Source organism: Centruroides vittatus, unplaced genomic scaffold, assembly GCF_030686945.1.
Source record: "Centruroides vittatus isolate TY-2023 unplaced genomic scaffold, ASM3068694v2 contig_743, whole genome shotgun sequence".
NCBI lineage: Eukaryota > Metazoa > Arthropoda > Arachnida > Scorpiones > Buthidae > Centruroides > Centruroides vittatus.
The window spans coordinates 1,028,373-1,042,008 of NW_027122479.1; the positions used below are offsets into that span (position 1 = coordinate 1,028,373).

A 13,636-nucleotide genomic window follows, 5' to 3' on the forward strand; every position below is an offset into this window, starting at 1 on the left:
CCCGATACAAGAGCAGACTTCGATAACACCAGACTCATTAAGAAGTCGTTTAAAACGGACCACATCAGGGCTTTGGAGACCCTTGAGATTTACAGGGCTACCAAATCGGGGAAATGTATTAATTTCAAGGAAAGTAACGTATTATCGTACGCGTGGCGATATATCTCTGAGGTGCATCCGCATTGGTAGTCGTGTTTTATTCCTGTTTGGGTAAATTGCACCGTTATTATGGTAGACTCCTGTCTATTAAATTTACGTTGTATCATTCATCATTACTGCACGCTGGAGATGTTCGATCTTTTTGAATTTTGAAAGCGTTTGATTCTTTTCGCATTCCATGATCAAAACGAACCTGACGAAGACCTCGGTGGAGGATCGAAAACGTTAGTTTATTTGGTAACTGTCGTCTTGTGTACCGGGAATTTTAAGGTTGAAGAGGCTGTATTGGACTTTATATATACCGGTAATCATGGGTGAAGATTGGGGTATATCCACAAAACAGAATAGCCCATATGACGTTTTTGTGAGTAATCAATGTCATTACCCGAATGTTTGAATCAGTGTGAATGTTTGCAAAAATCACAAGGCAGTGTTACCAGATGCAAGAAAATAAAATTTGAAGTTATTTCAAAAAATTACGAATAGGACATAATTTTGTATACGCTATACAGTGTTATTATCCAGATGATAATCACTGATCTAAACTAAATTCATAGTTTGGGGATCATCTTATAGGCAGATATATGCTAAAACTATAAAACTTTGACAAAAATTTATACCACATCTCATCTGAAGGTTGTCTTATCTGTGCAAATATACGGTAATTAAAGTTTAATTTTTAAAATAAACAAAATATAAACAAATAAATAAATACAAAAAATAACAAATAGACTATAAGTATCAAAGTTTACATTTTATATATTCTAATCGTTAGTCCTAACTGAAGAAGACCCACAAATAGGTCAAAAACATTTTTATTATATTAAAATACTGCTGGAAATCAAAAGGTATGTTTTATTATATAATTGTTTTGCATTCCAGTATACTTTGAGAATATTTTGACAACAAATTAAGGTATTTAAAAGAAATTATTTCAGCAACTGAAGTATAAATTCTACATGAAACAAAATCAAAACATTGTATAGTCAGTTTTTTTGTTTTGAGTAATAAAAATTTAAAAATTATAAGCAAGAATTTAACTATAAAAAAATAATTTCTTGTTAATAATAAGCCAAACAATCACTGTAATGAATCAGGCTACTTTACCGTTTATGTTAATTATTAAATACTAAGTAATTTGGTGCTAGAGGTAGGCATTAGATGCCATCTCTTCATTAAGGTGATCGTTTGGATTGTTATTAAAAACATTGGGCTTTGAGATGTTTATAGATACACACATAATTTCTTGTGTTTTATATGTACAAAGTTTTCTTAAATTTTCCTTAATTCATTTTTGTGATTATCAATTAATAAGTTTTTATACTTCAAAGACATAAGGTTTGTTTTACCTGTTAAATTCTGTGTTTATTTCATCAAGAACCCAGAAACTGATTAAATTTTTATATAAAAGAAAAAGAACTCAGAGACCAAAATTTCAAAAAAAATAGAACTTTTAAAAAGCAACTGGAAATCAAGGGATTTTAAGGAACCTAGGAATCACTATTAAAAGCCTTGTAAATACTTGAAAAAAATAGTCAACAGGAATTATAAATTAAAGATAAAGTTTATGCATAATTATTCAATTTTTCAAATACAAAATTAACACATTGAAATATCAAAAATTTATATTTCAATATCTTAATTCATTATAGTAAATTATAAAAAAAATTTTTTAAAATTATTATTTGAATTTTTACTATTAGAAACTTACACATCCTTTTGGTTTTCCTCAAAGAGTGCTTTCATTTCTTCCATCACTTGTTGCATTACATCCTCCTGAAAATAATTTTATTATTAAAAAAAAGTAAAAAAAAAAAAAAACTGTACGAGTTTTTTTCCTATAAAACAGAAAATTTAAATAAATTAATTAAGAGTTAAATGTTACGATATGTACTGGTGGTGACACCAGTGGCCAACGAGAGCATCGGTCGTCAGTTGTCTGTCACACAACTTACCATGTGTATGCCACTTGTAATGTATTTAATAGTTTATAATAAATAGTTCATAAACTTTACTAGTCTTAAAGACAACCAAGATCCAACATTATAACAGTGCAATGTACTGTATGTCTCTGAACCATCCATCACTGGCACTAAAGTTGGTTTCTACTCCAAATACCCCAGCAAGTTCCATCGCCTTTTGTTTTGGTATCAGTCCCAAAACAGGAAGATTTGATGAATGAATTTGCTTAACCAATGTACGAGAGAATCTTCAACATTTTTGTATGGTGACTTTCTCTGGCATTTGAGACAGCACAAGGATAATCCAAGAAAAAGTTTCTTAATTTCCTCTTTTTTCTTGAGAATTCCCACCAATGTTGTTTTTGGAAGGTTTTCTTTGTTTTGCAAATTCGGCTTGCAAAGTTTTCTTACATTCAAATTCAGAAACAAGTTCGTATTTTTCCTTCAGTGTAAGCGTTATTAGCTTTTGGATACTCATTTCTAACAGAAATGCGAAACACATGCTACAAATAATTCTTGACGCGAGAAAATGCAAAATTGGATACGGCTGTGACATTGATATAAATTGTATATTTTCTTTTTGTTTATCTGTTATTATTTTATATATAAAAATACATAAAATGTTAAAGGCATTTTTATCAATATGCATGATTATTAATAAATAAATCGACTCCCTTCCTGAAAAAAATGAGTTTACACAGCACAGTATGGTGTGAACTCATTTTTTTCAAGAGGGGAGTTGACTTATTGGATGTCTAAATGAGTGTGGGACGGCAAAAGTATATTGACTTATCCAGTGGTGATGAGTTAAACGGTGTCGAGTAAACTGGAGATTTTTAACATTAATGCCTATGTAAGTTGGCAAGGACCTCAGAAAACTGACTACTTAACCAACTGTGTCGAATTATACCTATGTTGACTTATGCGGACTCAACTGTATATGCACTCCACCTCAAATTAGTAGTGGCTTGCCTCTGTAAAATCATACTTTTCTTTAACAATAGAGTTGTGCCAGTTATCTATCTAACACCTTTCTAGATAAAATTTCTGAATTGAAATAACGTGACTTCCGGTTTGAATTGGAAGTTCATATATAGAAAATCAAGGCATCCTGCCTCTAAAGTTTCCATATGTGGTCTAATCTTTCATTTATCTATCCATTCTTGAGATTAAGGAAAAATAGACAGACTGATTAACAACAGTGGGAATTTATAGGTCTACAATTTTTTCAAATTGAAGACCAAAAAGAAACTTACATTAATCTATATTAATCGCTCATTTGAACTAATGTGACTATTGACAATGTATAGACAAAAATGTATATTAAGGTGTAAAACAAATGCACCATGAGGTCTGTTTACAATGAATTTGGATTGTTATTTTTGGACATCGCCAATTCTAAGATGCATCTTAGTTTCATACAAGTAGAAATAAGTAAAAAAGTGCATCTCAGAATTGACGAAATACAGTACATAATCAAAAAATGTAATACTTTTAAACTAAAAGAATTAGAGATGTTAAAGTAAAGTAAAAATAAAATAAAATATCGTTACTACATTTAATAGATAAAATTTTCTCTCTCACAGAAATCACATATATTCTCTAAAACAGTAATTTTCAAAGCTAAAGTATATTATTGAGTATCAGGAAATCTTTCAGCATGCCTACAAGCTTTTTATATAACGTAATTACACTTGCATGTTGTGGTGTTAAAACGATGACTAGCCACTGTTGGTAACGCCACAACACGCAAGTGTAATAACATTATATAGTTAAATGTTGGCATGATGTGTACATTACTTTTATTAATCTTCTTGTACTTTGACATATTGAAAAATTACTGTTTTTTCATTTCTGACTCTTTTTGCCTTGAGCAGGGGTGTCCAACCCGCTGCCCACATGCAGTCCAATAAACGTTTAAACAAAACTGACAAAGTTTTTATTTATTTATTTCAATGGCATAAACTCAAAAAAGAAGTTTAACAAAACCACAAATATACATATTTTATTTTTGAGTGGAAAGGAATACTAAATAAAGCTGGAGTTGTGATTCAAAGGATTATAGACTCAAATTCAGGAACGAAAACAAAAGCCAAAAGATAAAAACTAGTTAGAAAGGTTAAATAGACCTTGTTATGAAAATATTGACCCTTAATTTTCCAACCTTTCTCACTTCTTTATCGTTTGTCCTTTCTCTTCTTTCCCTGCATTTGGGTCTATAATCCTTTGAGTCCCAACTCCAGCTTTATTTAGTATTCCTTCCAGCGTTGCAAGATTTGGCTACTCGTTTTTTTAGTTTGGTGTAAAAAATATCATTTGGCACATTGGCTACTTTTTGGCTACAAATTATTTATAAATATATTAGTTGAATAAAAATGCACTTCAAAATGGTGTTACATCATTTTTTATTAATTAGAGACCCAAATAAAAACAAATATTTGTGTTTTTCAAATAAATTTTTGTTCGTCTCCTTTATAATAAATGAATTTATCTACAGTAGAGCATCATTTATCCGAATCAATCGGGGACTGGGGTTGTTCGGATAACTGATTATGTACGAAAAAATATATTAACCTTGATGTTGAAATTTTTCTCCGTTGCGTGTCACTTCGTGTTGAATTTTCGTCGATTTTAAGCCTAACAAAAATTTTTATAATAATAATCATGGCTATTGTATCGTTAAAAATTATTTCTTTATTTTGTACAAACAAAATAAATATATTGAAAAATATAAAAACAAAAAAATTATACTTTAGAAGTTAATCTAGTATCAGAAACGCTCGATTCAGCACAACACAGTCCGACTGGAAAGCTTTCAGATAAATGATGCTCTACTGTATTTCTAAGTAAAAATTGAAAGTGTCTGTAAAAATAATTTTTTAAATTATCCATTTTTGTGATAAAGTTTTAATACTTATTACTATAATCTAGACATGTTAATCCTTAAATATACAGTAGAACCTCGATTATCCGGACCTCTAGCATCTGGATTTTCGATTATCCGGATTGTTCAAAATAAACAAAAATTGTATGAATTTGCTGATTTGCACTTGGCGAATTGCGACACTGTTTATGTACGTACGTGATGGAATGCATAGAACAAAATTTTGAAAAGACCACTAGTAAATTCCAGTAACAGTAGAAAGTGGTATAGGAGACATAGCAGAAGCAATAGCACAAATTTCAATATGTGGTGAATGTGATGAAGAAGATGTAACCGAGTGGTTAAATTGCGATGCAAACGATCCAAGATTCCAAATTTTGAATGATGAGGAAATAATTAAAAAAATATCTGCCTCAGATGAACAAGATCGAGAAGACGAAGAGATTTGCGAAGTAAGAGATATTGGTCCTACACATTCTGAAGCTTTTCAGTGCTTAGATGTCACCATGAAGTGGTTTGAGAGCTAAGAAAAGTGTAACTCAGGACAACTTATATGTCTTAAAAGTATTTGCGATTTAGCAGCTTCAAAAAGAACAGCTAGCTTTAAACAAAAATCGTTAATTGAATTTCTTAATAAAAATTAATTTAATATTGAAGCTATATGTAAATCTAGACAAATAAAAATTATTCATACTATATGCACTGTCAATTATTATTTTTTTCGATTATCCGGATTTTTCCTTATCCAGACTACCTTCATTCCCAATTAGTCCGGATAATAGAGGTTCTACTGTACTTGTATATTTAAGGATTGGGCCACAAGTATATTATATATACTTGTGGCCCAAAACTCCATGACTTCTTCCAATGTGGCCCAGAGAAACAAAAAAGTTGGACACCCCTCGCATTGAGGGTACTATAGTAAAAGTGCCTTTAGATCACACCTTTGACAGGTTTGACCAGACCTACAATGATGGATCTCTGTTAAAAACAAAAAACCTTGATAATTCCAGCAAAAAAATATTTAATAAAAACGTTTTCGACTGTTTTAAACAGCCTTCATCAGTTAAAACGAACTTAAAAACAAAAGAATGCAGAAAAAGAACTCAAGCAAATATTTAAAATTCAAATTAATTCCAAAGTAAAAATGCCGTTCTGAATAAGAAATTAACAAATTGCGCATGCGCAATATATCGCAGTGAGAATAAAAATAAAAAATAAAACAAATAACAAAATATTGCCGCAAAAACTTGTCTATTACAAGAAAAAACGTTATGTACTGCGGTAAAACGATCTCCAAGCCGTGGACAAAGCATCAGCGTCTCTATGGTTAATACAACCGGTGTTAACATGGGCTTTGTAGATTTCTAGTTTTTCTAAATATTTCAGCATTTGTTTGTTGGTCGTGGCCTTAATGATAGACGCTTTATCCCAATAAATGTCAACATCTTGATGTTTAGCGAAAGCTGCTAGCACAGTAGTATCCAAGCTTTTATTAATGGAGTATCTATGCTCCTTAAGCCTCTGTTTTAAATGCCTCATGGTTGCGCCAACGTATACCAGATCCGAATTAAACCGACGATCCTTTAAAGGTATAGAATATACCCCTGTTTTATAACTATGGTTTTCTTTTTTCTTGTCATTTCTTAATAATCGATATATTGTAGGATTACGTCGATACAACAATCTTAAGTTGTTATTTTTGGCCACTTTCTTAATCATCGTGTGTAAGAAAGGAAAATAATTGAGAATCACTTTTCTCCCTTGATTCATAGGAGGAAGCTGCCGATTTTTTGTCCTCTGAAACCTGTCGATAAGTCCATCAATCTCCTTACTCCGATACCCATGTTGTAATGCTGTAGCACGAATGTAACTTAGTTCCTTATAGGTGTCAATAACACTGGTGCAATGCGTGTAAGCACGCTTGATCCAGGCATGGAACGCTGCGTATTTAAAATTAATCGGATCGACAGAATTTTTTGGTATAATAATAATGGGCTGATAGGTGGGTTTTCTATAAATGTCAGTCCATATTTGACCCTCCTTGCATGTGATTGAAAGATCAAGGAAATTTACGTTAAAAGCACTCTCTTGGTCTAGCGCTAAGGTCAAACCATATGGGTTTTTGTTGATTTCGTGCAGGAAATGCGGAGCGCTACAATCATTTTTCCAAAGGATGAAAACATCATCTACATATCTTGTATATAAAACAATCTGATGTTGAAAGATGGGTATGACCTTGCTTTCCAAACGCCGTAATACAAGTTCACATAAAATAGAGGACATAGGGCTCCCCATAGGCACCCCTCTTTCTTGCAAATATGTATCATCTTCAAATTCGAAAAACGACGTGTAACATATTAAATCTGCAAGTTCCAAAATGCTGGTATGGTATTTCGCTGCATTATCTATATTAGCAAAAAGAAAGTCCCTCAGTTCACAAAAACACGGTGGTAGTCTTATAGATGGAAACAAGGACTTAAAATCCATCACTGTCATATATTCGTTATTCTTGAGTGTAATGCTGTTGAGCTTTTCAACTAGTTGTACTGCGTTTTGTATAGCAAAGGGGTATTCTTGAATCTTCGGCTGGATAAACTTGACAAGCTGCTTCTCAAGGGCAAATGTAGGGGACCCGCATTTCTCTATTACCGGGCGTATTTGGCAATTAGGCTTGTGCGTCTTACCAAAAGCGAAAATTCTAGGCGTTTTTGGAGCCTGTAACACTGAGTTATGCAACCGCAAAATACGAGCCAATGGGGTTAACGAGAATTTCTTGACTCTTTGTTGCAGCGATTCCATGTATTTGTCGGGAGCATGTTGACATTCGGTGGTTCTGATGTAATCAAGTAATTTATGGTTGTAGGAATCACGCTTAATAAGGACCACACCTTTAGACTTATCCGCTTTAATAAGTACTACATCATTCATTTGTAGCCATTGCCTTGACCTTTCAATGCAGTTGTGGAATCGTCTTGCTTCCAAGTTAGAATTTCTTTCATTTGCGGATCTAAACCTTGTTTTCCATCTGATGTAATCTTGTCTGGTAGGATTCATGTCCTTAATAATTAATTCAATATTTGGAATAACTTTCTCTGGCCTCGGAAAATTTGAATTCCTGTCGCAATGCCGTTTAAATGATGTTTTCCCAAATTCCATTCATCGGATACGTCTCCTCGTAGGATGTGAGTCTTTGTTACCAAAACTAAAATATCTTTGCCTTAACAAAGCCATCAGGTCTTCTAGAAGACGGTATTATGCCTTATTGCGTGAGCTTATTCAGTTGGAGGATCGCATTTACGAGCAAGACCCGTTGCTTCTAAAGGATGTCAACAGCAGGGTGGTCAACTTAACGTATTCCGTCGAAAGAAACTTAAAATGTGGCTATGTCAAAAAACTTAAATGGTTATTACGTGGGCAGAACATCAAACCTCGCTTGATAAAAAACACATTTATAACGCCTTGGGATAATATTACTCCTCCGAAGTGTCTTTTTGAAGCTCTGAAGTATGGCCCACTGTTTGCTCCTGCTACTGTACCGAGGCCAGAGAAAGTTATTCCAAATATTGAATTAATTATTAAGGACATGAATCCTACCAGACAAGATTACATCAGATGGAAAACAAGGTTTAGATCCGCAAATGAAAGAAATTCTAACTTGGAAGCAAGACGATTCCACAACTGCATTGAAAGGTCAAGGCAATGGCTACAAATGAATGATGTAGTACTTATTAAAGCGGATAAGTCTAAAGGTGTGGTCCTTATTAAGCGTGATTCCTACAACCATAAATTACTTGATTACATCAGAACCACCGAATGTCAACATGCTCCCGACAAATACATGGAATCGCTGCAACAAAGAGTCAAGAAATTCTCGTTAACCCCATTGGCTCGTATTTTGCGGTTGCATAACTCAGTGTTACAGGCTCCAAAAACGCCTAGAATTTTCGCTTTTGGTAAGACGCACAAGCCTAATTGCCAAATACGCCCGGTAATAGAGAAATGCGGGTCCCCTACATTTGCCCTTGAGAAGCAGCTTGTCAAGTTTATCCAGCCGAAGATTCAAGAATACCCCTTTGCTATACAAAACGCAGTACAACTAGTTGAAAAGCTCAACAGCATTACACTCAAGAATAACGAATATATGACAGTGATGGATTTTAAGTCCTTGTTTCCATCTATAAGACTACCACCGTGTTTTTGTGAACTGAGGGACTTTCTTTTTGCTAATATAGATAATGCAGCGAAATACCATACCAGCATTTTGGAACTTGCAGATTTAATATGTTACACGTCGTTTTTCGAATTTGAAGATGATACATATTTGCAAGAAAGAGGGGTGCCTATGGGGAGCCCTATGTCCTCTATTTTATGTGAACTTGTATTACGGCGTTTGGAAAGCAAGGTCATACCCATCTTTCAACATCAGATTGTTTTATATACAAGATATGTAGATGATGTTTTCATCCTTTGGAAAAATGATTGTAGCGCTCCGCATTTCCTGCACGAAATCAACAAAAACCCATATGGTTTGACCTTAGCGCTAGACCAAGAGAGTGCTTTTAACGTAAATTTCCTTGATCTTTCAATCACATGCAAGGAGGGTCAAATATGGACTGACATTTATAGAAAACCCACCTATCAGCCCATTATTATTATACCAAAAAATTCTGTCGATCCGATTAATTTTAAATACGCAGCGTTCCATGCCTGGATCAAGTGTGCTTACACGCATTGCACCAGTGTTATTGACACCTATAAGGAACTAAGTTACATTCGTGCTACAGCATTACAACATGGGTATCGGAGTAAGGAGATTGATGGACTTATCGACAGGTTTCAGAGGACAAAAAATCGGCAGCTTCCTCCTATGAATCAAGGGAGAAAAGTGATTCTCAATTATTTTCCTTTCTTACACACGATGATTAAGAAAGTGGCCAAAAATAACAACTTAAGATTGTTGTATCGACGTAATCCTACAATATATCGATTATTAAGAAATGACAAGAAAAAAGAAAACCATAGTTATAAAACAGGGGTATATTCTATACCTTTAAAGGATCGTCGGTTTAATTCGGATCTGGTATACGTTGGCGCAACCATGAGGCATTTAAAACAGAGGCTTAAGGAGCATAGATACTCCATTAATAAAAGCTTGGATACTACTGTGCTAGCAGCTTTCGCTAAACATCAAGATGTTGACATTTATTGGGATAAAGCGTCTATCATTAAGGCCACGACCAACAAACAAATGCTGAAATATTTAGAAAAACTAGAAATCTACAAAGCCCATGTTAACACCGGTTGTATTAACCATAGAGACGCTGATGCTTTGTCCACGGCTTGGAGATCGTTTTACCGCAGTACATAACGTTTTTTCTTGTAATAGACAAGTTTTTGCGGCAATATTTTGTTATTTGTTTTATTTTTTATTTTTATTCTCACTGCGATATATTGCGCATGCGCAATTTGTTAATTTCTTATTCAGAACGGCATTTTTACTTTGGAATTAATTTGAATTTTAAATATTTGCTTGAGTTCTTTTTCTGCATTCTTTTGTTTTTAAGTTCGTTTTAACTGATGAAGGCTGTTTGAAACAGTCGAAAACGTTTTTATTAAATATTTTTTTGCTGGAATTATCAAGGTTTTTTGTTTTTAATAGTTATTTTCCAGTAGCTATTTTTGTTTATTGGATGGATCTCTGGGTGGTGTGAAAAAAAAACCCAAAATATCTGGAATAGACTAGACTGACCATAAAAAATATCTAGTTCTTCACCCACCTGGATTCAATCCTAGGTCCCAAGGACCCTAAGCCAACTCCCTATCAGCTTCAGCTATGCAACCATTAAAAAAAGTTACTGCTCTAAGGATAAACAACAAAAAAAATAAACTATGTATTCTGATGTAACAACGTTATGAAAAAGGCTGTATTACCTTTTGTAAGATAACACAGCCTTTTGATTAATTTTATTTCAAATACAACAAAAAAGTTTGTTGTATTTGATCTAATTGAAGTGATAAAATCAAAACTTTGACTCCACAATGAAAACATCCACAAAGCATGCAGCACTGTTAAAGGGAGCAAGAGATAAGTCAGTAGCTACCATAGACTATTTATGGAGAGAGAATCTGGATCTAGTCACATAGCCTAACCTCTTCTTAAAAAAATTGTTTTAAGTTGCAATATAGCCTATTACAGGCATGGGCAAATGCGGCTCTTTTTGAGTTACATGCGGCTCTTGCTGAAAGTGTTAATTTCTGTTTATTATTATTATTTCTACAATTTTATTTTTATAATTTTGTGAAAATATGTATTTAAGAAATAATTATATTTTATAGAAATAATTATAATTGTATTTATGCTGATATCAGCTGCCTTGTCTAGTAATAAGTGCTAATTTAAATTATATTATTTATTGTATTAATTGTAAATGGTCATAGAGATAGATTACTTATACTTTATTATACCATATATATAGTCCTACATATTAGCCTTAATTTATTCCCATTGCATTCTATATTACATAACGTGTTACAGTACATATTGTTATAATTAGACATTTATTATTAGGATGGAATCATACATTAGGGAACAATTTTCAAAGGATGCAAAACGTATCCTGGATGAAATTAAAACATATGCCATTAATAACCCGAATGGCAAATTACATGTTACATCACACATGCAATTTATTCTAGATCAATTCCAAAAATTAATTGACTCTGCCGAATCCTCATTTGACAAAATGAAATCTACGGAGCCTTTTATAGATAGAATTAATACATTGGCAACCAAGTCTGATTTGACTGAAATGATTAACACAGAAAAAATTTCTGATATTCAGGGTTCCATATTAGGAAAACTCGACGTAATCGAACATAATCTCATTCAAACTGTAGGAGATGGGAATCAGGCAATTATACAGAGACAGGTATTAGAGAAAATATCTGCGATAGAAAGAAAAATTACAGAGGATACAAATAAGGTTATTACAGATAAATTAAGAGAAACTGAAAATCGAATTACCGCCCAACTTAATCAACATCTCACAAAAATTATGAATAAATTAAATGTGGACCCTATCTTAACGAAAGCACAACAAATTGAGGAAAGCCTTGATAAGCTGAAGAACGAAGGCCAAATTTCTGAAATCCTTAACAACCAAATACATATGCAGGAACAACTGGTTAATTTAAAAGAAAAAGTTGTTCCAAAGACAACTCAGGAGAACTTGAGCGGCCTTGGGGAAGCCTTGACTGACGCCCCCATCTTAGAAATTCTTAAAAATCAGACATACATTCAAGAAAAATTGGAAAATTTGGCCTCATGCAGACATACAGACACTACTCCACAAAGAAACTATAGTCAAGCTCTGAAAAACGGTAAGCCTTTTAACACTGATAAAAGACCGAGACACTTAGGAACAAAAAGGGAGGTACTTCTCCTATACAGTAAAGACAGCGAGAAAAGTTGCAATAAAGTGCGGCAGATATTATTTGAGATGGTCAAACCATCGCAGTTAGGTATTGGAATTGACAAAGTGAGAAACATTGGAGGAGGAGGAGTTGCTATAGAAATTGAAAATCCTGACGATGCTCTTAAGCTTGAGCGGCACATCACTACAGAAATTCCCCAATTACTAATAAGGAAGCCTCGGAAATTGCTACCACATGTTGTCATCTTTTCAGTTCCTACTGAGATTACTAGGGAAGAGCTACCATTGTACATTTACAGACAAAATGACCTTATCAGTGAAACATATAAGGAAGAGGAATTCAACGAGGCTTTTAAGACGAAATTCAGAATGGGGAAGGAAAAATAAATATTACAACAATTGGGTTATTCAGGTAACACCTAGTCTAAGAAATCAACTTTTAAAGATAGAAAAACTGTCAATTCAATGGTCAAAATGTAAAACAACAGATTTTTGCCCAGTGCTCCAATGCTTTCGGTGTTGTCGGTATGGCCATTCCACAGCAATGTGCAGCCAAGAGATGCCCACATGTAGCCACTGCTCTGGTCAACATACCTATAACGAATGCACAAATATAGACCAACCTCCTGGTATGTTGTAACTGTAGACATGAACACACCATGGCTGGGCATAATGCCAGAGATAGTTCTTGTAGGGTATACACGAGAATCAAAACCAATCTAATAAATAGAACTGACTATGGAATTACAGCCTAAGACTAAAATTAGCTTCCTGCAATACAATATAGGTAGAAGCATTGCTTCTACTTCTATCTTAACTTCTATCATCAATCAATTTGATCTCATTCTTTGTTAAGAGCCATATTGTGTTAGAAACAGACCTGCATGTCTACCTACTTCCTGCGTTACTTTAAGTGGCACTAACAGCTATCCCTGGGCAATTTCTATTACACCAAACAGCAATCTATCCCTACTGCACCATCAGAATATCAGTACCCAATATATCTGCTGTACTGAGTTATACATCCGTAGGAGCAGATACATAATTATCAACTTTTATTGTCCAAAAGACATTATCACCGAAGACTTTCTGTTAACCATTCAGGATTGCATTGACGTTTTCCCTAACGCCCACTTTATCATTGCCGGTGATACTAATGCACACTCCCCCACCTGGGGTGGTGACCGCTTGGACTG

The 13,636-nt window shown here is 33.8% G+C and overlaps 1 protein-coding gene across 2 annotated transcripts in view; it reads right to left on the reverse strand.

The window, feature by feature from the left end:
- Positions 1 to 13,636, reverse strand: part of LOC136981107 (DNA replication complex GINS protein PSF1-like) — a 61,030-nt gene that overhangs the window by 30,260 nt on the left and 17,134 nt on the right. For both annotated transcript variants that reach the window (XM_067277380.1, XM_067277379.1), the window contains exon 2: positions 1,871 to 1,935. In XM_067277380.1, the coding sequence (XP_067133481.1) occupies positions 1,871 to 1,935 (65 nt within the window). The remainder of the gene's footprint in view (positions 1 to 1,870; positions 1,936 to 13,636) is intronic.